The sequence below is a fragment of the Rhinolophus sinicus genome, linkage group LG10, assembly GCF_036562045.2.
Source record: "Rhinolophus sinicus isolate RSC01 linkage group LG10, ASM3656204v1, whole genome shotgun sequence".
Classification (NCBI taxonomy): Eukaryota; Metazoa; Chordata; class Mammalia; order Chiroptera; family Rhinolophidae; genus Rhinolophus; species Rhinolophus sinicus.
Genome location: NC_133759.1, coordinates 41516151 through 41542102, shown reverse-complemented (window position 1 = coordinate 41542102; position 25952 = coordinate 41516151). Strand labels below are relative to the sequence as shown.

Sequence of the window (25952 nt, the reverse complement as noted above, 5' to 3'; positions counted from 1 at the left end):
CAGAACATCTGTAATAGGAGACCTATACCACTTTATATCACTTCACTAAATTCAGTTTTTTAATATCACTGTCATTTCCCAGCTAGATTACTGGGCCTAATCAATCAAGTGGTCAGTTGAGCTGCCAGGTAAGTGCTGTCCAATAGCTGCTGGTTTGCCGTGTGCCAGTAAAACAGCAAATCCCGAAGCCTCGTTACTGCACCAGCTTCCCAAATGATCTTGAGCCCTGGCTTGCTCCCTCCAGTCTCTTCTGCATTCCAGACACTGTTCTGTCAGAGCTTAGGCACCTGTGATCATGTCATGTCTCTGCTCAAAATCTTTGACAGTATTTTTGGGGACAGTTGGGAAAACTTGAATACAGGCATACGGGAAATATTGTGGGTTCAGTGCCAGACCAGTGTAATAAAACGAATATTGTAATAAAGCAAGTCACACACACTTTTTTAGTTTCCCTGTGCATATAGAAGTTATGTTTACACTGCACTGTAGTCTATTAAGTGCGTGGTAGTATTATGTCTAAAACAACAACACGCGTACCTTAATGTAAAAATACTTTATTGCTAAAATTGCCAACCATCACCTGAGTCCTCAGTGAGTCATAATGTTTTTGCTGGTGGAGTCATAATGTCTTGCCGCAATGTTGATGAAAATGCAGTATCTACAAAGCGTAGTAAGATGAGGTATGCCTGTGCAGACTCAGTAAAGTTGTTAAAATTATTATTAATTATTAAAAGTCATTACCCAAGGGTAGGCAAATTCATAGAGAGAAAGTAAACTCGAGGTTACCAGGGACTGAGCGGAGAGAGGAATGCCGTTATTGCTTATTGGCTACAGAGTTTCTGTTTGGGAGAAAGAAAATATTTTAAAAATAAAGATGATGGTTGCACAACATTGTGAATTTACTTAATGCCATTGAATCGTGCATTTAAAAATGGTTAAATGGCAAATTTTGTTATCTATGTTTTGCCACAAAAAACTTTTGTCATTATCAGTTAGAGATAATATTTAATTTTATGAGATATGACATGATATTTGGGATTTGCTTTAAAACACTCCAAAACAATAGTCCCAACAACAGTAGTTGAGGGTGATAGATGAAAAAAATCAGCAAAATGTTGATAACTGTCGAGGAGAGAATTTTCTACAATAAAAAGTTTTAAAAAATTGTTTTGTAGGCTACCAATTAAGTTTCAGCTACTCAGCCTGACATTTGCAGCCCTTTGCCAGTCTGTCTCTTCTCTTTCTCAGGAGACTCAGCTCTCACTGCTCAGCCCACAGTGGCCTTCCCTGCAGGCAGCTGGTCTGCGCAGGGCTCTGTGCTCAGACAGCCTCTGTGCCTCTGCAAACTTCACCTTTCAGTTCTGCTTATGTGGTAGATTCCTACTCATCCGTGAAGACTCAGCCTTCCCAGGCTTCTCCAGGCAGAGAGAACTCCCTCCGCTAGGTTCCCACAGTCCCTTGTTTATACTCCTGCTACAACTTCTACCCCGTGTTATGATCTTCTGTTTATGCTTCTGCGCTCTACTGTGCGCTTCTTGAAGGTAGAGGAAACTTACTTTTCACTGTATGTCTTTCTGAGCTATATGAAACTTTTGTTTTATTTATGTATTTATTATTGTATTAGTTTCAGGTGTACAAAACAATATAACGATTAGACATTTTTTGTTGTTTTAGTTGTGTGCTTTAAGTGTTTTTTAAAGGAAAAGGTTGAAAGTTGGAAATGTGAATACTAGTTATAAATCGTAAGAGTTGAAAGAAACCTTAGCAATTACCCATATAGATATTGGTCTCCTTTTGTAGACTATGCTTTCTCTATTTCTCATCTGCTAATGCATTTTTACATTTGTAGCACCTACCACTGAATGCTCAGTAAATTGTTGCTTAATTTACTGACAAACCATAGCTTTTTTTCCTACAGATTGCAAAAAGCCAACTATTTAGCTTGGAGTGTGTAGACACACACTTTTTAAGAGAAACCATTCATTTTCAGCCATGGCATGTCAGAGCAACAAAGGAGCAGGAGGGATGTCCGTGGACCAGTGCAATCTGGCTATTCAGCGGGCTAAGTGGTACTGGTAGGTGAGTTGGGACTACCGCGTGTCTGCAGTACACATCCTGCCAGTAGGTGGCGGCAGGTGCTCACAAATTCTCTCCAAAACCAGCAGGCCTGATTTTACCCTTTGAGTGTAGGGTGAGAAATAAGTGTCCTCTACTATTTCTAGTTTATTTCCTAACTTCTTGATGCCCAGAGATGCTTGCCTGAAATAACAAGGCCTCAGTTAGAGACCGTGCGAGCCAGAAACTAAGCACCTTGTTAAAGGTAAATGTTCAGACCAGTGCTAAGTATTTACTGTGCTCAGTTGCAGAGCTCTAAGAAAGCCTTCTCCTCCCCAAGTGCCTTCTGGAGCCTGCAAATGTATTGTTAGTGCTTTCATCGTCTAGCTTGAGGTTTTTATTCTTATGCAAACCTCAGTCACCTAGGGAGGATTTATACTCGAGGCTGTTTTAGGTCCTTTAGTTCCAGTTGGATGGGATTGAGAACAAATTTTCATGTAGGGAAGGAGAGGGAAGAAAGAGCATGACACCCTGGGATGTACACATGTGAGAAGAAAGCAGAAGATGGCTGGGCTTACAGAGACAGACTCAGTCCACTCAATCCTGAGGTGGCCTCTTCTGATTTCCTACATCTGTCCAGCCAAAACCGTCACTACTGATGTCTCCAGTCAATAAGCCAGCCTGATTGTGAATTTACTAAGCACACAGCTCGGCGAAGAGGTTGGAAATTTATAGATACAATGATTATATTTGTACAGGCCTTAGCTCAAAGCATATAATCTGACAACAGGACACATCGTATTTTGCCGTGTATGATGCACACCCACATTTTTGGCCCAAACTTTTAGGGAATATAATCTTTTGTTTTAATTTTTTAATTCAAATTTTTATTTGTTTATGTTTAGGTACTTGTTTTTTTTGTATTATAAAGGAATTTTAGCATTTACATTTTAACATATTATGGTACAAGAAATTTTATATAACAAATAATTACAAAACACAAGAACAGAAGGTATAGGAAATTTTATGTACTGGTAACAAATGTACGATATTTACGCATCATAGAAGGCCAAGAACTCTTCGTGGTTGCAAGTTCTTCGTAAGTTCAACAAAACCAGGGTATTATTCTAGGGTATTATTTTGCATATGGATATCGTTATTGATTACTAGAGTTACACTTTTAATTCATAAGCATAAATAAAATAATTAAAAACATTTATATAGGTATGGAATTAGTACTACCCTCACAAATTTGGGCAAAAAGGTGCGCATTATACACAGCAAAATATGGTAATCCAAAATGTTTTGGAAAATCCAGGGCTCACATGTGGATGGTCCCTGCTTTGAAGCTTTACTACATAGTGGTCTGAGGCTGGGGGTAGGAGAGGAGTTTCACAGATTATTAAGATAACTGAGTTTAAAAGGTGGTATCAGATGATGTGTTATGAGCCAAATATGAGCAGACAATAAATGGGATGAAAGTTCAGAAAAGAAAGAAGCCATATTGGCTGTGGTAATAGTAAAACAGCAATAACACCTGGTACATAAATGTTTGTTACATTTTGCTAATGGTACTTCATATTTGCCTAGCATTTCAGATTTCCAACACTTTAATGTCAGTTATTCTCATCTAGCCTCATTCAGTCTTCACAACAACCTGAGTCAGGTACTAGTAAATCAGGTAAAATATATAAAACACTTAAAATAGTAGTTGGTATATAGTGAACATTTGCTATTATTATTAATCCTATTTTCTCTATGAGGAAACTGAGGCTCAGAGGGACAGTTCTGCCCCAAATCACAGCGCTGAGAAGTGGTGGAATTAAGCCTGAACGCAGCTCTCCTGGCTCCTTTCTCTATTATCCATGCATAAAAGAGGGGATATTGAAGCTGGACTTGCCTACTTTGGACCAAGTTTGGAGGTGGCTTTAGCAGAGAAGTCTCTGAAATCGTTCTCCTTAGCCTAATGAGCCCTAGTTGGCAGGTGGATGGGAATTGGTGAGGGTATTCAGTAAGAAGAAGAAGAGTTAAATCTAGAAACCTCTACTCATTTCAGCAATAAGGCGAGATGGTCCATCAAGGAAGCTGCAAGCCATTAAATTCACATAGATCCTCAGCTGCTAGGCTTGTTAAGAAAATGTTACAATGGGGGGAAATTGACAACACAGGCACCATAGATATTTTTAGTCTGTGCTTCAAGGATGTACATCTTGGGTTCTGTTTAGGATTGAGCACAAGGGGGTGGGTTTGGATTGATTTGACAAGACAGCAAGTCAGAAAGGCCTTACTGAGCACCTTTTTTGTGCCCAGCTTATGCAAGGCACTGTGTGTGTGTGTGTGTGTGTGTGTGTGTGTGTGTGTGTGGAGGGAAATAAGGGAGGTGAAATAACTTTCTTGAACTTTTAAACACTGGAGTGGTATAATTTTGGGGGGTGGGGGGGCAGTGTGGCAATAGCAGTGGAAACTATAACTGTGTCTATTCCTTGCAATAATTTATTTGTCCTCCTAATGTACAACATGGGAATATAGTTAATAATACTGTATTGTATTCTTGAAATTTATTGAGTAGATCTTCAGCATTCTCAACACACGCACACAAATATGAGGTGAGGGATGTGTTCATTTACCTGATTGTGAGAACCCCATTTCACAAAGTATACATATGTCAAATCATCATGGCGTACACTTTAAATATATACAATTTTATTTGTCAATTGTATCTCAATAATGCTGGAAAAAATAAATTATTTATCCTATGGATATATTCTTAAATGTAAGCCATTATAGCACTGTTTTGGAATAGCAAAAACAACCCAAAAACTGGAAATCTAAGTGCTCACCAATAAATATTGGTTAAGTTAATGTATGACCTTCAAATGGAATTTCATGAATCTGTTAAGAAAGAGGTCCGTCAGTACGTGCTGAAAGCTTATCACTGAGATGTATGTTTAAGTGCAATAAAAATCAAAGTTCAAAAAGAAGAGTTTATGTAACATGGTGCCATATGCATGTTTGCATATATGTATGCAAATATATGTACACATTTTCCCCACACTGGAAGGATATGCTTGCAACTGATAATGGGGAATATATGTGATGAGAGGAATGGGAAAGGAGAAACTAATTCTTCATTTTATTCTTTTATGTTCTTTTGAAGGTAGATTGATTGGTTTAACTATATGACATACTATTTTTTTTTAAATTTAAGCCATTTGCCTGAGGTCACATACCCACCTGAGTATAGCTAGAATTTCCATTTAGAGTGTGATTCCTGAGCCCTGTAATCCAGAACCCTTCTAGATTCTAGCACACTGCCTCTTAACAGTGCTCTCTTAGTATCAGGAAGTACTTCTGTTACTTGCTTGTAAAGCTACAAAATGTTTCATGAAAATACCTGGAACCAAAACATCCAAGGGCCCAGAGCTGGGAGAATGTGCTCATTCTTCAGAAGAAGGCTCTGTGCCCCATTTGCCTGCCATCCTGGCTCCTTTTTTATAAGCTTGTGGCTCAGCTAAGAGAGGTCAGTGACCCAGAGCCAGGAAACAGAGACTAAGATTTCTAACAGGACAAATTACCTTAAGGAAAAGGCATTAAGATAACTGGAGAGGTGGGGGTAGGGAGAAGGCATGAAAACAGTATCATTAGCCAACTTGGTCAATGGGCAGGTGCAGGAAGTGGCAGAACAGCCCAGCCAGAATCTATAAATATACTTCAGTATTAGTGTTCAAAACCCACAAAATAAATGAGTGGATTAAAAAACTTGGCAGCATGTCCTCCCCTAGCTATAAACTTTGTTCTAAGCTTAACTCTTAGGAACACTTCTGTGATTTGGGCATATTATTTAACGGCTCTGGGTTTCAGTTTCCCCGTTGGTCAAACAGACAGCACCCTCTGTACTGTCTACTTCAGAATTGGACGGAATGTGCTTTGAAAAGACAAGCCATCACACAGAATGAGAAGTTATCATTAATGTCTCTGAGACTTACAGAAGGAGAGCTGTTTAGAGGCAGGAAGATGGGAAGAAGCATCCAAAAAGCATTGCTGGTAACAAGGTAGACACATCTTACTAACACAAGCAAGGAACCTCGTGTATCATTTACTCTAATTCCTCCTTTTTATAGTCACAGCCGAAGACCCAGAGTCCAAGGCCTGTAGAGCAGTGACAGTGCCATGCGTAGACCATTATTTAAACCCATAAATAAGATGGGAAGTAGTCAAAGGGATGGGATACACTACAGGCTGCTTGCCCATGGGGCTGGCTGAGCTGTGAATGTTGAACAGGGTCCTGGAAACAAGCTGATGAAGCTTAGTAAGGAATTAGGGCAGAGGTGGGGGGATGGACTTCAGTGATCGAGCCCCAGGATGGCTGCGTGCCTCTGGGGAGCAATTTGAGGGTGGCCAGGGACTTGGATAGGACAAATGACAACTTCCTAGAACAGACTGTTCCAGAACCCAGAGAGGAAAGGAAATAGCCTGGCCTCGTCCTGGGTAGTTCACAGGAACCAGAGTAGGAAGTATTTGTAGTGGAACTAGTACTCACAACATCAAGTCCCTTTTGAGCGGAAGAAAGAAAATGGGGGGGTGGGGGGGAATGCTACGCAGCCACATGACAAGTCAGTGTTTGTAATGGTGGGAGTGAAGATGGAGAGAATGAATCCACAGAGGGAGACAGTGCTGTGCAGTGCCAAGGGCACTGGGCTCATTAACTTGCCATATGACCTTGACTATGCCATTTTCCTCCTCTGAATCTTGGTTTCCTCATCTCAAAAATGAAGACCTTTCTCCCTGGCTCATAAGTTATTAGGAGGATTAAACGAGATGTTCTTGAAAGCAACTAGCACACCATTCCTAGAACGTGATGCCCAGTATGTTAGTTTATCACTTTAGTTTGGAGAAGGACGTCTGGAAAACCTCCAGTGAAACGTGCTAATGTGACATTTCAAGCCCTGGGAAAGCAAGCCCGACCTAGCGAATAGGTACAGTGTGGAAAGGCCCTTTTTACAAATGGAGAACCAGCCTAAGTGGGCAGGTAAGAAAATCTTATGCCAGGGAGGTAGGTTAAGGCAAAGTAGGCACGAATACAAATATAAGCATAAACACAGTCTGCTGACAAGAGGTTGTAAAGCCAGTAATGCATTCATGTAAGGTTTTTCTAGACTCATGACCAAATGGGAAGATCATAGGTGTAAGTACTGTGTAACAGCTTAACTCCTTTTCTTGATGGCTCAGAAATACAGGCTAGGTTTTGTGTTCAATTATAGTAGCTTTCCTCATATCCTACTCTCCCCCCCCTCCCCGCACCCCCCTTTGGTTAATGAACTCTTTCTCATTCTTTAATTGTCCTTTTATCCTTTTGGGGTATGTTTGCTTTTTAAATTATTAATTGCATCAAACCCTTTTTGGAAGTATAAAGAGGCAAAATGATAACAGTTTCTTTAAAAGTAAAATTCCAAAGGTGGAAATCAACGAGAAAATCAGAGTGAAATGTCAGATGGGAGAAGATAAGGAAACTATAAAAGATTGACCTAGTCTTTACCAGGAAGAACATTGGGGAAAGTCCTACTTCTAGACTTCTTTGGTAGCCAAAAGATCAGGGATGTTATCATAAAATCACAAAACCTGAGAGTGAAAAGGTGCTTTGATTTGTTTCATAGGTGGGTAAGTTGAGTGTAAAGGAGAGAAAGTGCTTTGCTTGAGGCTCTCAATTGTGGTGATCCAATCGCAGAGTTAGGCTCAAACCCTAACCCTGGTCTCTTGACTGTCATTCTGGGTTCTGTCTGCTGTAGACTCATCTTTGTGATAGTGAATTTCGGACTTCAAACACTTGTACAAAACTAATTTGTGGTTTTTGTGTTTTGTTTTGTTTTTCTTTTTCCAGGGCCAAGTGCTTCCGGGGCAAAAAAGTCCTCGGAGATTATGATATCAAAGTGGAACAGGTAATCAACCTGAAGCTCAGAGCTGCATCTGCGTCCTTGCCGGTCGCCCTTGGCATTACAGAGTGAGCCCCCCAGTTCTGCCGAGAGAAGTACAGTGACTGGCCCTGGGTTCTAGCCTCTCCACATCCGCAACCCCACCCTTTTCCCCCGGGGCTTTTCTGTTTATGGGACAAGGTCCTGAAAGCTGCATCTTTCAATTTTCCTGACTTCTTTTCACGGGTCTCGTATCCTTAGAGGGGCTCTTAGAGCCCTCTTGCACTGCAGGGTTCTCAGGCTGAGGAAAACCTTAGAGGAATGTCTTCCCAGGACACTGGCCACACCTCCATGGTATTGGTGGCTGGTGCTCCTGGGTAGGTACCTGTCTCCTTCGGGTGTGCGGTGACTGCTGGGAGCCTGAGGCCACACTTCAGAGAGAACTTAGAAAAGAACACCTCCTTGTTTTAATGCGCTGACGTCCTGAAAGACTCATTTTTGTCTTCCTCTAGTCTTTGCTTCATGCTAAATAGAAATTAGATCCATTTGGGTAAAAAGGGGATGTCCTGTTTAAACATTACCTGTATTTTCTATGTAATATTAGCAGTTAGTTATCATGCCCTACACAGTGTGCTGTGATTTGGAGGACTTTCCTATCCCTGATCACATTCAGGTCTTAAAATAAATTGTTAGCTAGGCAGGGTTGATGAATATTTTCCCTATTTTATACATGGGAGAAACCGTCCCCCCTCTGAGGGGACAAGTAACTTGCCTAATGCCTTACACAAATTGTGGGGGGCAGAGCAGAACTAAAGCCCAGTTGCCTAAACTAAAACCTAGTGCTTTTATGTTGAAACTGATGCAGATTATGTTTGCCCTGGTTCCCGTTCGTGCTCCCGGAGAGGCAGCACAAAGGGTGCTGGGCCGGGAGTCCGAAGACCTGAGTTTTGCTCCTGTCACTGCCAACAATGAGTGTTTTTCTGTCCAGAAAAGTCACTTCACTGCTCCTTTGGGAAACAGGGATAATTATTCCTGTCCTTGCAGCCTCGTAGAGTTGCTATGAGAGTTAGATAAAATCAGTTTGTGAGAATGCTTCGAAAACTGTAAATAAAATATTTCGTGGTGGGGTATTCCTGCTGCTGCGACGGCTGCTGTGTGGAGGGGTTGGCAGCCACGACTGTTCCCCTACTGTTCCCCTACTGTTACTTTCATTTATTTTTTTTGGTCATAATAAAAAAACACATAATATAAAATCTATCCTCCTAATCCCTGCTGTTACTTTCCAGGCAGAATTTTCAGAGCTCAACCTGGTGGCCCACGCAGATGGGACATATGCTGTGGACATGCAGGTGCTCCGGAATGGCACAAAAGTTGTCCGGTAAGGCCCTTTCTGTCCTCAGCATTACTGTCACTGTCCCGAGAGTTCCATCTCTGGCTTTGAGAGGTAGTTTCAAAAGCAAGTGCTGGAGTGGATTAAGTGCTATAAGTCTATAGAACTTAATAATGTGTCCTGTGCGGAGCTGGTGTAGGAAGGCAGAGAAAACCAGCTCTGCCTCAGGGAACTCTTAGTCCCGCGGTAGAGAAAGCTGCGTGGACTCAGCAGACTTAGAGGTAACTGGATTCCTGTCAGAAGGATTCCAGGACTCCGGCCCCACTTCAACCACTGCAGCTCTGTGCTTTTATCTCTGCATGTATTTCTCCCTGGGAAACAGGATTCCATTGCTTTAAAAAAAAAAAAAAAAGTTTGAAAACCTCTGACCTAGTTCAACCTCCTATTTTCCATCGATTTACTTACGTTCACTCAGTGAGTTGGTAGCAGAACCCTGTATCCTGTGTGAATTCTGTTAACTCCCAATCCTGTGTTCTTTCTATGCTCCGCATTCCTGGGAACTCATGTCTGACAGGAAAGCCTCGACTCAGAAGGGATGTTGTGGGTGGGAGAAAATTTGCAATTACAAAGCACGTACATGCCAGGTAGTATTCTGGGTGACCTACAGGCATGATCAGACGTGATACAACTGCTCTGTGAGGGAGGTGACGAGAATGCCAGATGGAGGAAAATGGCTTCCACAGTCTCATATTATTCTTCCCAGGGGCTCGGTGTGGCTTCAGGTCTTGAGATATCAGAGCCTTGCTGCAGGAAGAGTTTCACTTCACTCTCTTCCCTACCTCAATCTGCAGTACCCTGACACTGAGGAACTGGGTCAGTGACAGGAAAGGCAAAACTCTGGTGTCTGGAACCTAACAAGAAATGTGAGCTTGTCTATCCTGGAGAAGGAGGACCACAGAAAAAGAGGTGTCTGTCCAGCCAGGGAGTGAGCTCAGGGAGATCCTACAGAGAGATGATGGGTTCCTCCACCTGCAGGTAGCGCTAGTCATAGGGATGCATGCACACACGCAGGTGGTGACAGGGTGCGGGGAGGATCTGGCAAGAATAAAGCAGCCCCTTCCAGGTACCAGTGTAGGAACTCAAGAGCTGGCCACAGGCTAGAGCTCCATTCCTATAACCGGGATGTAAGGTTTGAGTTCAGGCATGTAGCTGGAGCCAGTTTCCCAGACCTGGGGCATCAGGAGGTCAGAGCAGCTCCAGCACATGCCATTCAGACTTGATGTGAAGTCCCCTGAGTGACTGAAGAGGGCTCCTTCCACTCCTGCAATCCCTCTTCTGGGTATCTACCCCCAAAATCTGAAAACATTTATCCATAAAGACATGTGTGCTCCAGTGTTCATTGCAGCTTTGTTTACGGTGGCCAAGACATAGAAACAACCAAAATGTCCTTTGATAGATGAATGGATAAAGAAGTTGTGGTATATATACAATGGAATACTATTCGGCGGTAAGAAAAGATGAAATAAGACCATTTGTGACAACATGGATGGATCTTGAGATTATTCTGCTAAGCGAAATAAGTCAGACAGAAAAAGCAGAGAACCATATGAATTCACTGATATGTGGTATATAAAACTGAAAACAACAAAAGAACAAGACAAATGAAGAAACAGAAACTCATAGACATAGAAAATAGTTTAGGGGTTACCAGAGGGTAAGGGGGGAGGGGGTCTCTAGAAGAGGGTAAATGGGGTCAAATATATGGTGATGGAAGGAGAACTGACTCTGGGTGGTGAACACACAATGTGAGATACAGATAATCTATTACAGAATTATACACCTGAAATCTATGTAACTTTGCTAACAGTTGTCACCCCAATAAACTTTAATTAAAAAAAAAAAGATCTTTGAGCCTGGGTGGGGCTGGAGCTATAGGTGGGGTTGGGTGGGTACCTGGGCTGAGAACCACGTAGATCATTGCACACTGTGTGAAACTGCCAAGTCCTAGTGCCTTGAGGGTGGATGCTGCCACAGAATTGAATCTCTGGGAAGATGGGGTTCTTCAGGAGTAAGGGCATGAAAACAGGAGCCCTGGTCCTGTGGAGCAGCTGTGGCGAGGAGCTCTGCTGGCTAGAGGTGAAACTCAGGGAGCCTTCCCATGCATGCAAGGGAACATTCTGTACTCTCATTGCTTCCTGTAGCTGTTGCTCAACCTCAGTTCTGCAAAAAAAATATTTGTACTTCTCCCTAGTGTCCGCTTTGGAAGAATAACATTGGGAAGTCTGGCATCTGATCTCAGCCAGCCTGGACCCTTGCTCTCCTCGGGGCCTGACGAAGGCATTGCCTATTTTAAGGAGCAGCTCTCAGGGTCGAAAGAGGACCCTGAGACCAGAGATCTGCATGGCAGGGTGGTCAAGTCAGCCAAGTGTGTCATCTTCAGAGTCTGCTGGCACCCCCTTGGAGCACCAGCTCTAGAGCCACAAGGAGCTTCAGCCCTCATAGTGCCCCGTAGTGACAGGGAAAATTCTTGTTCACATTAGGTGTGAGGGTCTAAGTGTTTCTTTCCTCCTGAAGGCATTTGTATCTTAGAAAAAGGTGGCGCTCTAACCTAGACAAATAAGGGAATTTCAGAAATCTGTTCCTCAAATCTTCTTCGAGATGTGCCAAATACCTCATTTCTAGTTCGTAAAAGAATAATAATAAAATGAGGGGCTTGGGCCAGGTGGCCCCTAAGACCCGTCTCTGTCTTGGGCTTTGGAAATGGGAGACAAAGTGACGCATGACGTGAGGTGCTGGTTAATGGCAGACTTGCCTCTCCGTTCTCCCCAGGTCCATCCGGCCAGACTTCGTGCTCATCCGGCAGCACGCGTTCGGCATGGCGGAGAATGAGGACTTCCGTCCCCTGGTCATAGGCATGCAGTACGCGGGCCTCCCCAGTATCAACTCACTGGAATCCATTTACAACTTCTGCGACAAGCCGTGGGTGGTGAGTGAGCCCCCCCTCGAACCCCCATAAGAGGGGAGGACCCAGGTTCTGGCTCTCCCAGTTTCCCGGGAGGGACCACTGGTAAACAAGATGCAGTAGGTACCGGCTGAGAGGATGGGGGAAGAGCTTCAACTGGGACAGGGCAAGGGCCGGCTCTCACAAGAGAACGCCGATGTCATGGGCTCGGCCCCCTTTGCTGCACAGTGCACCTTTGGCCTCACAACAAAATCACACAAAGATTCTGTGTAGAAGCCCTTACACATCTGTAGGCTCTGCCCTCAGCCATAGGGTGCAATGATAGAAATACTTGTTTCTTGCCTTTGAATGGTCTAATTATTGGAAAGGCCTGAGGCCAGTGGGGACCAAGGGGATGACCTATCTCCGAGGAGTGTTAGTGACAGAGTCCTACAAGTGTTTTAACAACATTAAAATGAGATTTATCCACAAACATGTGAATCGGAGACTTATATGAGCTGGAATGCCTTTAGAGATCATCAAACCTCTGCCCTTCACGGTAGAGATATGAAAATTAAAGAAGGAAAGTAAGGAGTATAAAACTACTTACTATATGGTACCAACTTCTGAGATTTTCCTATTTTAATCTTCTTTAGTCCTCACAATAACCTTACAAGGAAGATATTATCATTATTATCCCTTTTTACGGAGAAATGAGGCCCAGAAAAGATTAAGTAATTTACTAAAGTCATCAAGCCTTGATTTCTCTAGGTTGCACTGCCGCTCACATAAATGGAGTTACCATGTGAGGAAGAAGGCAGCCTGGTGTTCTCTTTCTTGGCCAGTCTGGGAACCTGGGAGGCAGTGGAAACTTTTGAGCAGAAAGAAAGAGTGGGGCCAGGAGGGAGTGTGACCTGTGATGGCTGCCGGGACACTTTGGCCTCCCCTCCGGCCCCTGAGGGCCCCCAGCTCCTATGACTGCTGCTCCAGGCAGGCCCTCTCAGAAGAAAACACCTGTCGCTAAAAACATCCTCCTCTTCTTGTTTTTCAAAAGCAAATGTCAGCCATCACACACTGGCTTGCCAAGAGTCACGCCACTGGTACCTGATTTTGAAGTTGCAGTTGCTGGACGCCAAGCCTCTCCACCACTCAGGGAGCTGGAAGGGCTTTTTGTTAACTAAACAGCTCTATTGCCTCTGCTCTTGATCTCTTTTTTCACACCTGAACTCAGTTTTCCTGTTCCCTTGGAAGCCAGGGAGACCTGACAGTGTAAGAGAAAGACCAGTGAAAGAGGAGTCAGAAGATCTGGGAATGGCTGTGGTTGAGGAGAGAGGGTTGGGTCCCAACCTACACTTGTTCAGCCTTTCTCTCTGTGTGCCCTCAGGCGTCTGGCCTCCTCGCCTGCAGAAACAGGCTAACAGAGTCATGTGATTTGAGTGTGTCGCTAGTCGCAGAAAGACACATATGAGGCCTTCACCAGCTTTTTTTCTGGGGACCTTCCCTTTCTCCTCAGTCACGTGCCCTTCCCTACTGCGCATATGTCCTAGTCCTTCCCCTGGCCCCCTCAGTAGCTGTTAGATTTTGGTTCCCTCATAGCCACACAGGGTGATTCCGCGATTGTCAGGTTGTCCTGGGTGATTTCACTCATCAGCCTTTTGACTAAACCTCTCTGTGTCACGGTTTCTTTGTCTGCCACCAATTTGCCAGCCTGCTTGTTACAGTCCCCTAGTAGTTGGGGTTTCTTATAGAAACTAGTTCCCTGCTTTATGTTTCGAAACTGTGCCAGAGGCCAGGGCGGGGAGGAGGATCGGAGCCCCTGCCTGGGGCTGGGCCTCCTGGGACCTGGGACCTGGTGAGGGTTCACATTCTCACCCATTCACCATCCCAGCCCATTGCCTTTGGCATCATGTGACAGCAGCAGGGCTCCCTGGCCAGGTACCAAGTTCTCCCTTCATTTTTACTAAGTAGCTGTCACACTAATGGCATTTTATATATTGTTCTCTGTGTATTAATGGGAGTGGACAAATTTGGTGACTGTGAGAGAAGGGTTCTTCCGAGATGACTTTGGTTCGTTATTTTCTCAATTCCTTTATTGTGGGTGCTCTCGATGTGAAGAAAGGCCGCAGTTGGTTGGAAAAGGCTCTACCTGGCATCACTGTGTCTTTGAGCACATCTCCTATGTCATAAATTGGTCAGGGCAGGCACACTGGGATTTTGGAAAGAGAAGTGGCCCTATCATTGAAAGTAGCATTCCAGAGTAAGCAAGAATGTCGTCATCTCATATTGCTGCACATAAACCCTGTCACTCTTTCTGAGTTTTTTAGACACAGATGCACTAGGGTTGAATTAAACGTTTGTTTCTAGGAGGGATAAGGATAACTTATTAAATTCAGAGTGATCTTGAAATCCCATTTCTTCCAAGAAATATTTCCTGGTTCATTGGATAAGTGGTTATAATGAACATTATCTTCCTATTCATTGCCAATACCACCCCCAGCTCCCAAATCCATTCTCTTGTCTATGCATAGAGGAAATAACCCTTACAAGATAATTACATTTGTTTAATTGGTGACTGTGTACTTGTGACTTAATGTAAGTTGCCAAGGAGGCAGGAGTTAGATGCCAAGCCCAGTACCTTGAGTAGCCAGGGACAGCTGGAGATAGGGTGGAGGAGAGTAGGGTGAGACCCCAGGGACCCAACTAGTGCCTGGGAACTGGCTACCATTTCAGTCTTGGCTGCCCCAGGACTCTGGGAGTGTGCCGTGGGCCTTCCTGGCACCAGTGTGGTGTCTGTGTAACTCTCCCACATGCTGGGAAGATAGAGACCCACATACCTTGGTGCCATGCCAGGGTGTGGGCCGCAGCAGGACAGAGGTTGTGGGCGGAGCTGGCTGGGGATGCTGGGGAGCCTGGGAGCTCAGGCAGGTATCCAGAAGCAGATCAGGAGTCCAGCCAGGCTGAGCTGGGCAGGTAGGACTTAAAGGTCAGATGAGGTGGTGGAGAGAATCAGAGAAGGCAGGAAGGGTCTGAGGAATTGGTTTCGATAGTCAAAGCACGTTGAAGAACCATAGACTGGCAAGGACAGCAGGGTATAATGGATGAATACACGGGGCAAAAAGAGGCCTGGGTGCTGCCTCAGTGCAGCCCCCCAGGACCCAGGAGCCCAGCCTTTCCTTGGCTTCTCTAGCTTTAGTCTCCTCATTTGTAAAATGAGATGTTTGGTCCAGAGCTCTCTAAAGTCTCTTTCAGTTATAAAATACTGGGGCCTTGGGAGTCCGTGAATCATACTTTCAGTCCTGGTGGAGGCATTAGAGCACCTAGGGTCACCTACCATGTCACTAAGGGAAGTGATCCAGAAATTCCAACATTTTCCAGCCTTTCAAAAATAATAATAAAATCCTGTCTTTGTCCACAGAAGGACCACAACAGATGATCACTTAAACTGTAGTTTGATAATGGAGTTTGGGAGGAAATATAATAAAATATAGGGCGGCCGGTTGGCTCAGTTGGTTAGAGCACATTGCTCTCAACAACAAGGTTGCCGGTTCGATCCCCACATGGGCCACTGTGAGCTGCACCCTCCACAACTAGATTGAAAGAACTACTTGACTTGGAGCTGATGGGTCCTGGAAAAACACAAATAAATAAAAGTTAAAAAAATATATATGTTCTTTGTGGTAAAAACGTCTAAGGGCTGATCTAATTCAATCCTCTCATTTTAAATATGAAGAAAATCAGACCTGGAGAAGAGAAATCATTTGCCAAAGGACACCTAGCAAGTTAGAGGCAGAACAAGCATCAGAAGATTCCAGTTTTCTAACAACCCAGTTCTGAGCTTTTACTACTCCACCCCGGTCTCCCCGACTGGCTCATGTGCCAACATCCCTTATAGGGAACAGGACCTGAGCTTTTGAAAAATATTCTAGCTTTCCTTTCTGATAAATAGCAGGCAGTTTGATCTGGCAACTTTCCTTCTAGGAGTTCCAAGTATCAGTGGTTTAGACTGAAATACCCAGTAGAGCTAGAGGGAAGATGCTGCATTACTCCTGCTGCCACTGCACTGGGGCCACGTGTGTGGAGGTTTGTGTGAATGGATTAGCAGGAACGTCCTGTGTGTTTCCTGTGGGAAGAGCTTGGTCTCCACAGAGTCTGAAAGGCAGCTACTTAGAGGAATAGGAAGAGTTAAGGATTAGGAATCAAGAGGCCTGGCTATGAATCTGGCTCAACTACTATGTGACCTTGGGCAAGTGACCTCTTTGGGCCTCATTTTTTTCACTTATAAAATGGGGGAGCTGAGGCAGGGGGTGGTAGATGTTTGCCAAAGGCCTTTCAATCCCGACATTATAAGTATGTGTACTTCACATCTTCCTTAGAAGCTGTTCTAGTTTCTCATAGGAGAAGGGTCCAGCTGAGTTCAGTTCTTAGATGAATAGCAAGTCCTAGAAAGACTGGGTCTATCTGTCCTATATATATGACCCCCAAAATCTTCCTGAAGAACAGTTTCATTCATGACCCATTGCTCAAATGCTGATGACTCCATACTACCTGTAGGAAAAGGCTACCATTCCTTTGCCTGGCATTTGAACTCCCAAGACTCGGCCCCATGTTACCTATCCAGCTTCATCACTTGTCATCTCTATAGTGATGCCGGTATTCAGATTAGAGACCCAAATTTCAATCCCAGCTTCACCTCTTTGCAACTCTGAGTCTCATGTGAAATGAAGATAATAAAGTACCTAGTTCTTTAGTTTAATATGAGTATTGAGTGAAATATCATTAAAATTGAGCAGGTACTGAATGAATGTTAGCTCACTCTCTCCTTTCCCCAACTAAAGAACATGTTCCTTGAGAACAGGAATTGTACACCTTTCTTATATCCTCATAGTGCTTTGCACAAAGCCTTCAACAGAACAAATGTTCAGTAAGTAGTTGTTTGATAAATTGTTGTTTGTCTGCCTGTTCCATAAGTTGTCTAGATAAGCTGAAACATTTGCTTCTCTTTTGCAGTTTGCCCAGCTGGTGGCCATCTACAAGACACTGGGAGGCGAAAAGTTCCCACTCATTGAGCAGACATACTACCCCAACCACAAAGAGATGGTAGGTGACTGAGGGGGGACTTTAGTCTCTGCTATTTCCACGCTGAGCTTAGTCACATGTGACTATGGGGCTCTGAAGAGGACCTCAGCCTCTCAACCCCAGAGATTCTGTTGGGGTTAAACTGTGGACCTGCTTTGTGGAGCAAGAGTGGCTGGATTTTAGCTGACAGAGCTCCTTGCCTCCGAAATCTGGAGACAGAATAGGGCAGAGCAGAAACAAGACAGTTTAGCTGAGAAAGCCATAAACCTGTGGATCAACAATCAGAAGATCCCACTGCTGTGGGTCCTAGCCCTGACCCTGCCACATGTCATTGGACTAGTTACATTCCCTCACTGTGGGTCACTTTCCCAATTGGAAAGTCAAATGGGCAAAATTATTTCTGACCAGGATACCTAATTTGGTACTTACAAAATTTAAGTGAGATTCTTTAAGTAATAGTCTTCTGGAAAAGTGTGAAGTGCTCCTCAGATGTAAGGTGTTGTTCCGGTTATTACTAGGCCCTTCCATTCCCTTGGTTTTGTCAAGATTGCAGTAACACTGGGTTAACACTCTGCTTTCTCTGAGGTCTTCCAAGGACCTCAGAAGGAGCAGAGATGGCATGGTTGGTTGGTACAGAGGCTGTTGCTAATGTTTTCCTCCATGGAGACCTCAAACTCAACCCCCTTCTTCCTCTCTGGCCCCACATCCTCTGCCCTAGGCCTTCATGGTCAGGTGGTGATCCTGCTTACCTCACCAATGGAGACTCTCTGCCAGAGCAAGCCAAGTGTACTCTAGGACAGATATTGTTTGTTCCCCTCCCACTCTGTTCTCCAAAAAGGATCTCCATGTGCACCACTTTTGTGAATCAGAAGCCTTCTTCTGGCATATTGTGCATGGCCCTGCTTATCAGCAAACAACACACAGAAAATGAGTAACAACAACCTTGGACCTTGAAAAGAACTCTCTCCTTCATCTTTGTCAGAGCTCCCCCAGGAAGAGGCTCTGGAACTTTAAGCCTTTGTCCTTAATAAATCCTTGCGACCAACATCAGGGCTTTTCCTTTCAGAGCAAGCCAGGAAGCTTTGCAGAAGTTGAGGAACCCCAAGGGGTCTGTGCTTGGAGTTCTCACAGAGTCCAGCACAGTGGTGAGGGGACTGAGCTGAAGGGAGGACGAGGAGTAAAGCTGGAGATTTCCTGTTTTAATATCTAGCAGGGCTGACACTAAAAAAAAAAAAAAAAAAAAAAAACATTGAAAAAATTGCCCAGTACGTTCTCCATGTACCATCCTTCCCCCCCTCCCACCAAGGGCCCTGTGTTACTTCTCTCCTGTCCTCTATCTTGAAATTTGCCCACAAGAGATGACCTTGTAAGATAGCTCTGTGGTGTCAAAAACTAACAGGGCATTTCAACTCTACAAGAGAAAGGCTTTTTGGCTTAAAAAAAGTTCTGACGTAGGAATGAAGTCATTAGTAATCCAGTAGAGAAGGACTTTCTGAAAGACACCGAAGAGAAGCCTATGACGTCAGTCGAGGGCGGTAAGCATGGTTAACCTGGCAAAACCATACCTAAGTCTGTTCTTGCCCAAAGAGGTGTGCTGACTGGGCCGGACTCTCTGCCCAGAATGACGTAAAGGGGATTACAGCATATGGAGGGACGTTAGGTCACTGTGGGTCTCACACTGAGAGACTCCATGACCCTGCAAGTCACTGCCCCAGACAGATGGAAGCATCTGAGAGAATTAGGATGAGTTGAGATTGGAGTAGAGGCTACACAACCACAGTCTGCTGTTCTCGTCATGCCTCCAAGCCAGCCGTTTGCTACTGTCAACCCCCCTCCTTGTATAGTGCATCAGAAGCCTGCGCCATCTCGTGTGTGTAACATTCACCGTTTCTCCCCTCTCAGATCAGCTAAGGCAAGAGAAAACACATTTTCCTGTGGAGAAAGGAAGTAGTTCTGGCTTTGGAAAACAAACTAAGCCAGAATCAAAACTTTAAGTAGCAGGTACTGACTAGAGTAAGAGGGTTTGGAGGCAGGGGAGAAGGTCCGAGGGCGGGATAGAAAAGTCATGCTACTTTCCCTAGCCTTTGACAGGTTCTGGGCTGGGGTTTGGACACAAGCTATAATACGCCCCATCACGGCTCTAATGCTAGCCAAACCATCCGCTGGGCATTTCCCATTGGCTGGCAACAACGAGGCAGATGGTGATAACCAGAGCTCTGCAGGGAGGGAGAACGGTCTTGGTCTTCAGAACTCCTGAAGGAATGCGGTGGTTACTGGTCCCCACTAGGGCTGGATGATATCAACAAACTCCTTGAGGGGCAGGCGTCCCTGGTACCAGCTGCAGGTGCCATCGACATGCTTCATGCAGACGTAATGCTGGGCCTGGTACCCATAGAGCTTCCGTTCCAACAGCCAGTCTGTCCAGAGGCACTCGTTGGGGGCCGAGATGGTACACGGTAGTGTATAGCAGGTGGCGATCTACAGTGACAGTCACACGACATCAATGTGAGTAGGGCGTCTTTTGTCCATTCTTGCCTTTCAGACTCCTACATAGCCTTAGAGCCTAGCGCAAGACCCCTGCCTTAGGAAACCTCTCCTAGTGTCCACAATTCCCCGAGTTCTCCTTTGCTGGTGCTCCCCACACACAGTATTGCCTCTCTAATGGCGTCTCTGGAATCAGACAAACCTGAGGGTCCTTATTCTGCCACTGATCCTGAACAACTTTTACTTCCTAGAGCATTCATTTCTTCACCTTAAAATCAAAATCTTAATTCTTCATACATTTGTTATAAAGACTACATTAAAACATTTTAAATAAATTGACCATTACAGGGCCTAGAAAAGAGTAGACTCTCTTTAAACGGTAGCTATATTATCTCAGTCTGCCTTATGTGATGGCCGCCTTCCCCACCAAAATAGATGTACTTTGAGATCAGGGACTATGGACCATCTTGCTTGCCCATCTCCAACTTCATACAGTGCTTAACCCATGGCGGATCAGTGTACTACAGTAAGTGAATAAACACACGCATGAAGGAAGGAATGCACGAGTGGTGAAGCTGCAAGCCTCAAGACCCTTCCCCACCCGCAAAAGACCTTGGAAATGGACATTCTCTTACTTGGCAGCCACAGTTCAGATGGTAGTGGTGATTCAGGCTTTCTCTCTGCAAAAAGGACAGGTCCTCCCAGGGCTCAATGTAGTTGCACAAATGGATGAAGACTTTGCCGTCATTAAGGACCTGACCTTGAAGGGGAGAGGGAGGAGAGACTGGCATGAGGGATCTGCTCAGGAAGCTCCAGGAGCCTGGCGCCTTGAAGAGCTCAGAATTGCAGCCTCTTCAGTGGCTTTTTGGTTGCAGTGGTGACATGGGGCTCAGTGAAGGGACCAGAAAAACCTCTATAGTTTTTATATCAAAGATCATGTTTGTACAAAGGAGAGTTGTGGGATGAAGGCCTTTCCCTTTAGCATGGTGCAGAGAGAAGAACATGGGCTTTAATGTCAGACTCTTGGTGGAACCCCCTTCTTTTCTATTATTTACTAGCTGTGTGACCTGGAAGGTGAGAATAATACAGTTATTGCCAGAATTAAATGATAGAATATTGGTAATCCCAGCACAGATTTTGCTCAATAAATAATAGGTCCCTTCCCCTTTCGAGCCCTTCCCAGTACCTACACAGGTCAGTCTCCTGCCCCATTGATTCTTATCTTGGTAAGTCTTTCCCCTTCCCTGTAGGAAAGTTCCCATTCTTTACTTATCAAACTCTTTCCTGTCTTCCAAAGACTCTTTTCAGTACCACCTACCCTCAAAGCCATCCCTGACCGTGCAAGCCCATACCTCTTAGGACTTTAGTTGCTCAATCACTTACTTGTTGAGCAACTACTCGACCTGGTATCAGGAATACAAAAATAAATAAGACAGGACCTTTGCCCTCAAGGAGCTTAAACTAGTAGGTCAGACAGATAAGTAGGCAAAAATTACACTGTTGTGTGATTATAAACAAGATGCAGTATAAGAACAAAGGAAAGCAGAATTTTCTCTCTGGAAGGGGCGGGGGCAAGGAAAGTGTCTCAGAGAAGGTGATGCTTGTGTTGGGCCTTGAGGGACGGGTAGCAGTTTACCTGCCAGACAAGTTGGGGGAAGGACTTCTGGATTTGGGGACTATCCTGCGCCAAGGTGGAGGGGTGCAACCCAGCCTAACGCCTTCTGTAACTCTGGGGAAAATGAGGGGTTGGGAACTGTCAGTGATAAGTGGCAGGAGACAAAGCTAGAGAGGTCAGCAGTATTATGGTCACAGAGGGCTTCAACGTTAGACAGAAGAGCTTGTGCCTGCTCCTGAAGAGCATGGGCACCACTGCTGACTTTTTAGTAGACCCGTGTTCTGTCTTTATCCTCACCCTTGGTTAGACTTGACCTTCTCAAGGGCAGAGAGCGTGCCTCCTGCCTCCTTGAGGCACACAGTGCCTCGTAGAGAGCTAGGCACGCAGAGGGTAGGTGTTTAGGAAGGAGGTGGCCTCATCTGCTTGTCCTGGGACGTGGCAGGCTCAGTGGCATGCTCTGCCTCTGCCTCTCCCTCTCCCATCCAGAGGCTCCCAGATCAGCACAATTCCACATCCTTAGAGCTGGGGAGGCCCTACCAATGTGGCCTCCAATGCCTATGACTTCTCAAGAGCCAAGTCTGGACTGAGAGCTTTTTGAGGATTATGACTTGTTACCGAGTCTCCACTCTCCCATCCAGGGCCTGTCAGCAAGTAGGTGGTCATTCGCTGCTGACTGGATGGGCAGATAGTGGAATTCTTCTTCCTGTTCTCCGCACCTGCTGGGTTTTTCTTTTCCTCACCTAAGTATTTTTCATCCTTTAGGATTAATTTAGACCCCACTTTCACAATGAAGCTTCCCTAATTGTTTACAACCACACAAATAACTCCTCTCCTGAACTACAAAATAATACAGTATTGCATTCCTTCACTTATGGAGTCACAGTCTTGTGCGGTTCTTTAACGGTTCTGTCCCACCCAACTCAGTATAGAGGAGACCTGCCTGGGCCCAAGTTAATAGAGACAGCACCATGTTAGGACTTGTGCTTTATTGTGCCCCAAAATAGGAGGCGTGAGTTAGCCACACAGGCTCACTGTGAGTCAGGAGTGTGACCCGATGTGGCTGTCTAAAGCTAAGGCCGTCATAGGCTACAGTAACTATAACGTGTGTGTGTTGGGCATGGGGACTGTACACACACAGTCCTCCTGTACTCTGTGAAACTAAGACCTCTCCTGTAGTGTTGTGTCCAGTTCAAGGTCCTGTGCTAGGAAAGGCACCGGGACAGGCTGGGTCCCGTTGCAGGACAGGAAGGGGGCTGAGAACCATGGCCAGCAGACCTGGAGCTAGAGAGCACTGTGTCTGTTTTCTTCAAGCCTCTGAGGGATCATCATAGGACAGAGGGCAGAGCTGAATGCTCAAGGGGCAGTTTCAGAGGGACATATTTTGGCTCAAGGTACCAAAAATCTCAGGCCAATTAAAACTATTTGAAAATGGAACCAGCTGCCCTAGGCTGAGAGAGCAACCTGTCCTTACAATAGTGAAGCAGTGGACAGGACCACTGTAATGAGGACTTTTGCACTGAAAGGGAGGTTGCCAAGGCCCCTCAGAGGCTGCCTCTTAGCAACACAGCTGTTTTATCCTCACGAAAATGTCACCTGGCTCAGCTTGCTGCCCAAAGATAGCCCTGGCTCCTGCTTGGCGGCCTTCCTCAGGACAGAGACTGCTGGGGCCACTTGCTGCTCTTTAACTTACCAGTCAAGAGATACTGCTTCTGGCTGTTTGCTTCTAGTTTCACACCACAGAGGGAGGAATCAAAAGGTGTATAGATATATTGAACGTCCTTGACTTTCTCAAACCCTTTAAACATCTGAAAGGCAATCACAAAAAAGCAGTATTGGGTCAGTAAGTCAACTTTGTATCTTAACAGGAAGAACTTCTCATCTCAGTCGAAAAAAATTAAGCAAAAGTCTCGTTCAGGATTTGGTACACAGATGGCCTAACGGGATCATTTTTCTTTTAAAAAATCTGCGCTTTGGTTTATTACCATGAGAGGGGAGGTACCTCTAGCATCCCCATGCGCAGGCAGCTGTAGGACTAGAGGGCCACTGAGGGCCTGTCACTCAGTGAATGACACTGCACTGTCACTCAGATTCTGCGAGCCCTGCTCCCACTTCCGCATCTACAGCCAGGATGTTGAGCAGGGTTGCAGGACCTCCCAGCCCCACCCCTGCCAGAACACAGATCCAGACTCCTCCCAGCAGCCCAGGGGATCAAAGCCCTGTCCTGCCCCCATGTACCTTTATCTGTTTGATTTCATACCGGATCATTTTTTGAGTATCAGTAGGGTCTGCACTGGCAGGAACTACCTTCTCACTGGAGATTTTGGCCCGGATGGCTGCATAGGAAGCGAAAAGAAGGAACCTTCAGCAACCTGTGGGAGCAATCCATCTAGGATCTGGATGACCCCTGGAGAATTTTGTAGGGGAGTTCTGGGTTTAGGTCTTGGCTTGTGAGGAGGAGGATGTAAGAAACTGGGGATTTGGAAAGTACTCCTTTGCAGTCAGGCCTGTAAGGTCCTACAATCTTACACTTTACCTGCGAGTTTTGAGAGTCTAGTTCTCCATAACCTAGGGCACCAGGGGATAGAGGTGGATGGCAGGATAAAGGAGGAAAGAGGAGCCCCTGGAGGGCAGTCAGTGTGCAGTGTGCAGGCATCTACTGACGCAGCCTGAAAGAGAACCTGCCCAGTGCTGGTATTAGTGATGTTTATTGAATTTATACATGATGGGACCCTGCACGGACGTAGTTATCTCTTGCCATTTGGGCATTAATCAAAAACTGTTTATGAAGTTCTTCCTCTGTTCCTGGCCTAACACTAGGTCCTAGGTCCATACACATGACTAAGACAGGGTCCCCCATCCTGCAGAACTCTTTGCTTAGTGGAGAACACACTTACAAAGAACAACAGCCCAGCATAGTAGATGTTAGAGATGCTGTGGTAGCACCAGAGTCAGGAAGCCTTCATGGCAGAGGAGAACCTGAGGAAGACCTGGAAGGGTGAATAGGAGTTTGCCAGGAGTTTAAGGGTGGGGGAAGGCATTCCAGGCAGAGGGATGAGAAAGAGCGAAAGATGTGTTTTGGGGTGGGCACACCGGGTCTACCTCACTTACAGTCTTGGACACAGAGCACACAGGGAAAAGTGGATAATGAAAGCCCAGCCCCCTGGCCTCTGGCTTCCCCCACCCTCATCCAGGAGTTCAGAATAATCACTGGATAGTTCCTGACTTGTTCAGTGGCACTCCATAATTGCAGTAGGCAGGGTGAGGGTGGTCTCTATGGTGGCCCATTACACAGTCTTTATTTACTTGCAAGTCAGCCAGGCTCTGTGCTTGCAAGGTTGCTATGGTGCCGACCTTGCCCGACCCATCAGCCCCAACAGGAGGCAACTGGTGCAGGATTTGAGCTCCTCCTTTTCCCTGCAGACTAACGGTCTACAGCTCAGCCCCACACCAACCCCACTCAACCACCCCCTGCTGTGGACCTCCTGGGCATCCGGACTCACCCAGCGCGGAGTGGCAGAAGTGCTGCTGCGGGTGCGCGGGGGCGCAGCTGCACGCCTCGCCCAGCCCCGGTGGCCGCAGAAGTGCCAGCAGCCGCAGCAACAGCGCCCAGCTTGGCACGGTGCGGGGGCTCCGGGGCATGACACGGCAGAGCCCCGACTAAGCCTGTGGGGTCTGTCGGATTAAATGGCCCCTCCGGGGCTCCTTCAGAACGTCTCACGCCCCTCGCCCTAGGCTTTATGAGGTGGACCTAGGGCGAATCCCGCCCCATGGGCTCCGCCCTCCTTTGGCTGGAGGCCACCCACGGCTGCGGGACCCTTGGCCCTCCTGACTGGCAGGCTCAATAAGATGCAGAAGGAAGCCAGCAGAGAGGCCCCAGCCTCCATTTCCCTGCTTGAGCAATTAAGCCTTCCAGAGTGGAGGGAAGGTGCTGGGAGAGGGGATGGTGTCATGCAAAAAGAAAGTGCTGCAAAGACAAATGTCTGAGGCAGAAAAAAGGAGGAACTGTGATTCAGGCAGAAGGGACAAGAGTGAGGAGAGGCACAAACAGAAAGAGTGAGACAGGCAGAGTCAGAAAGAGGCAGACGGAATTACAACAGGCAAAAGAGACAGTGACAGAGGACGGACCCCTTGGTGAGCTGCACACTGGGAATGAGACAAGCTACTCAGGGCTTCTTTCAGTTGCAGGAAGTGTTTTCAATGCCCTATTTAGGAGGCTCCAAAGCAACAGTAAACAGTAATGGAATAGAACAGAGAAACTTGGTGTGTGTGTGTGTGTGTGTGTGTGTGTGTGTGTGTGTGTGTGTGTGTGTCTTGGCTCTGTCAGCTGGGGGGTGGGGAGAGATGTCAGAGAAAGCAGCCAGTGCTTTAGAAACCCATTCCCGTACCCAGAGCCTCAGACTGCAGATGGCTGAGGACAGTGCTCTTGGTGGGAGCTCAAAGCAGAATATCCCATCACCTAGGGCAAACCTGGGACCTACCTCAAAGCCCTCTTCAGACCCTAGCTACACTGATTCCTCTCCTGTTGCTGCTCACTGGAGAGAC

At 45.8% G+C, this 25952-nt stretch overlaps 2 protein-coding genes across 4 annotated transcripts in view; one reads left to right on the top strand and one right to left on the bottom strand.

The window, feature by feature from the left end:
- SYN2 (synapsin II) overlaps positions 1-25952 on the top strand; it is a 169489-nt gene that overhangs the window by 112151 nt on the left and 31386 nt on the right. For all 3 annotated transcript variants that reach the window (XM_074312977.1, XM_019732629.2, XM_074312976.1), the window contains exons 2-5: positions 7934-7991; positions 9251-9342; positions 12124-12280; positions 17243-17332. In XM_074312977.1, coding sequence (XP_074169078.1) covers positions 7934-7991; positions 9251-9342; positions 12124-12280; positions 17243-17332 — 397 coding nt within the window. The remainder of the gene's footprint in view (positions 1-7933; positions 7992-9250; positions 9343-12123; positions 12281-17242; positions 17333-25952) is intronic.
- Positions 14780-25159, bottom strand: TIMP4 (TIMP metallopeptidase inhibitor 4). Its single transcript, XM_019732660.2, has 5 exons — positions 24911-25159; positions 23646-23743; positions 23101-23215; positions 20431-20555; positions 14780-19789 (listed from the first exon to the last, which is right to left on the bottom strand). The coding sequence occupies exons 1-5, from the start codon at positions 25047-25049 to the stop codon at positions 19595-19597; spliced, it is 672 nt and encodes a 223-aa protein (XP_019588219.1). The 5' UTR covers positions 25050-25159; the 3' UTR covers positions 14780-19594.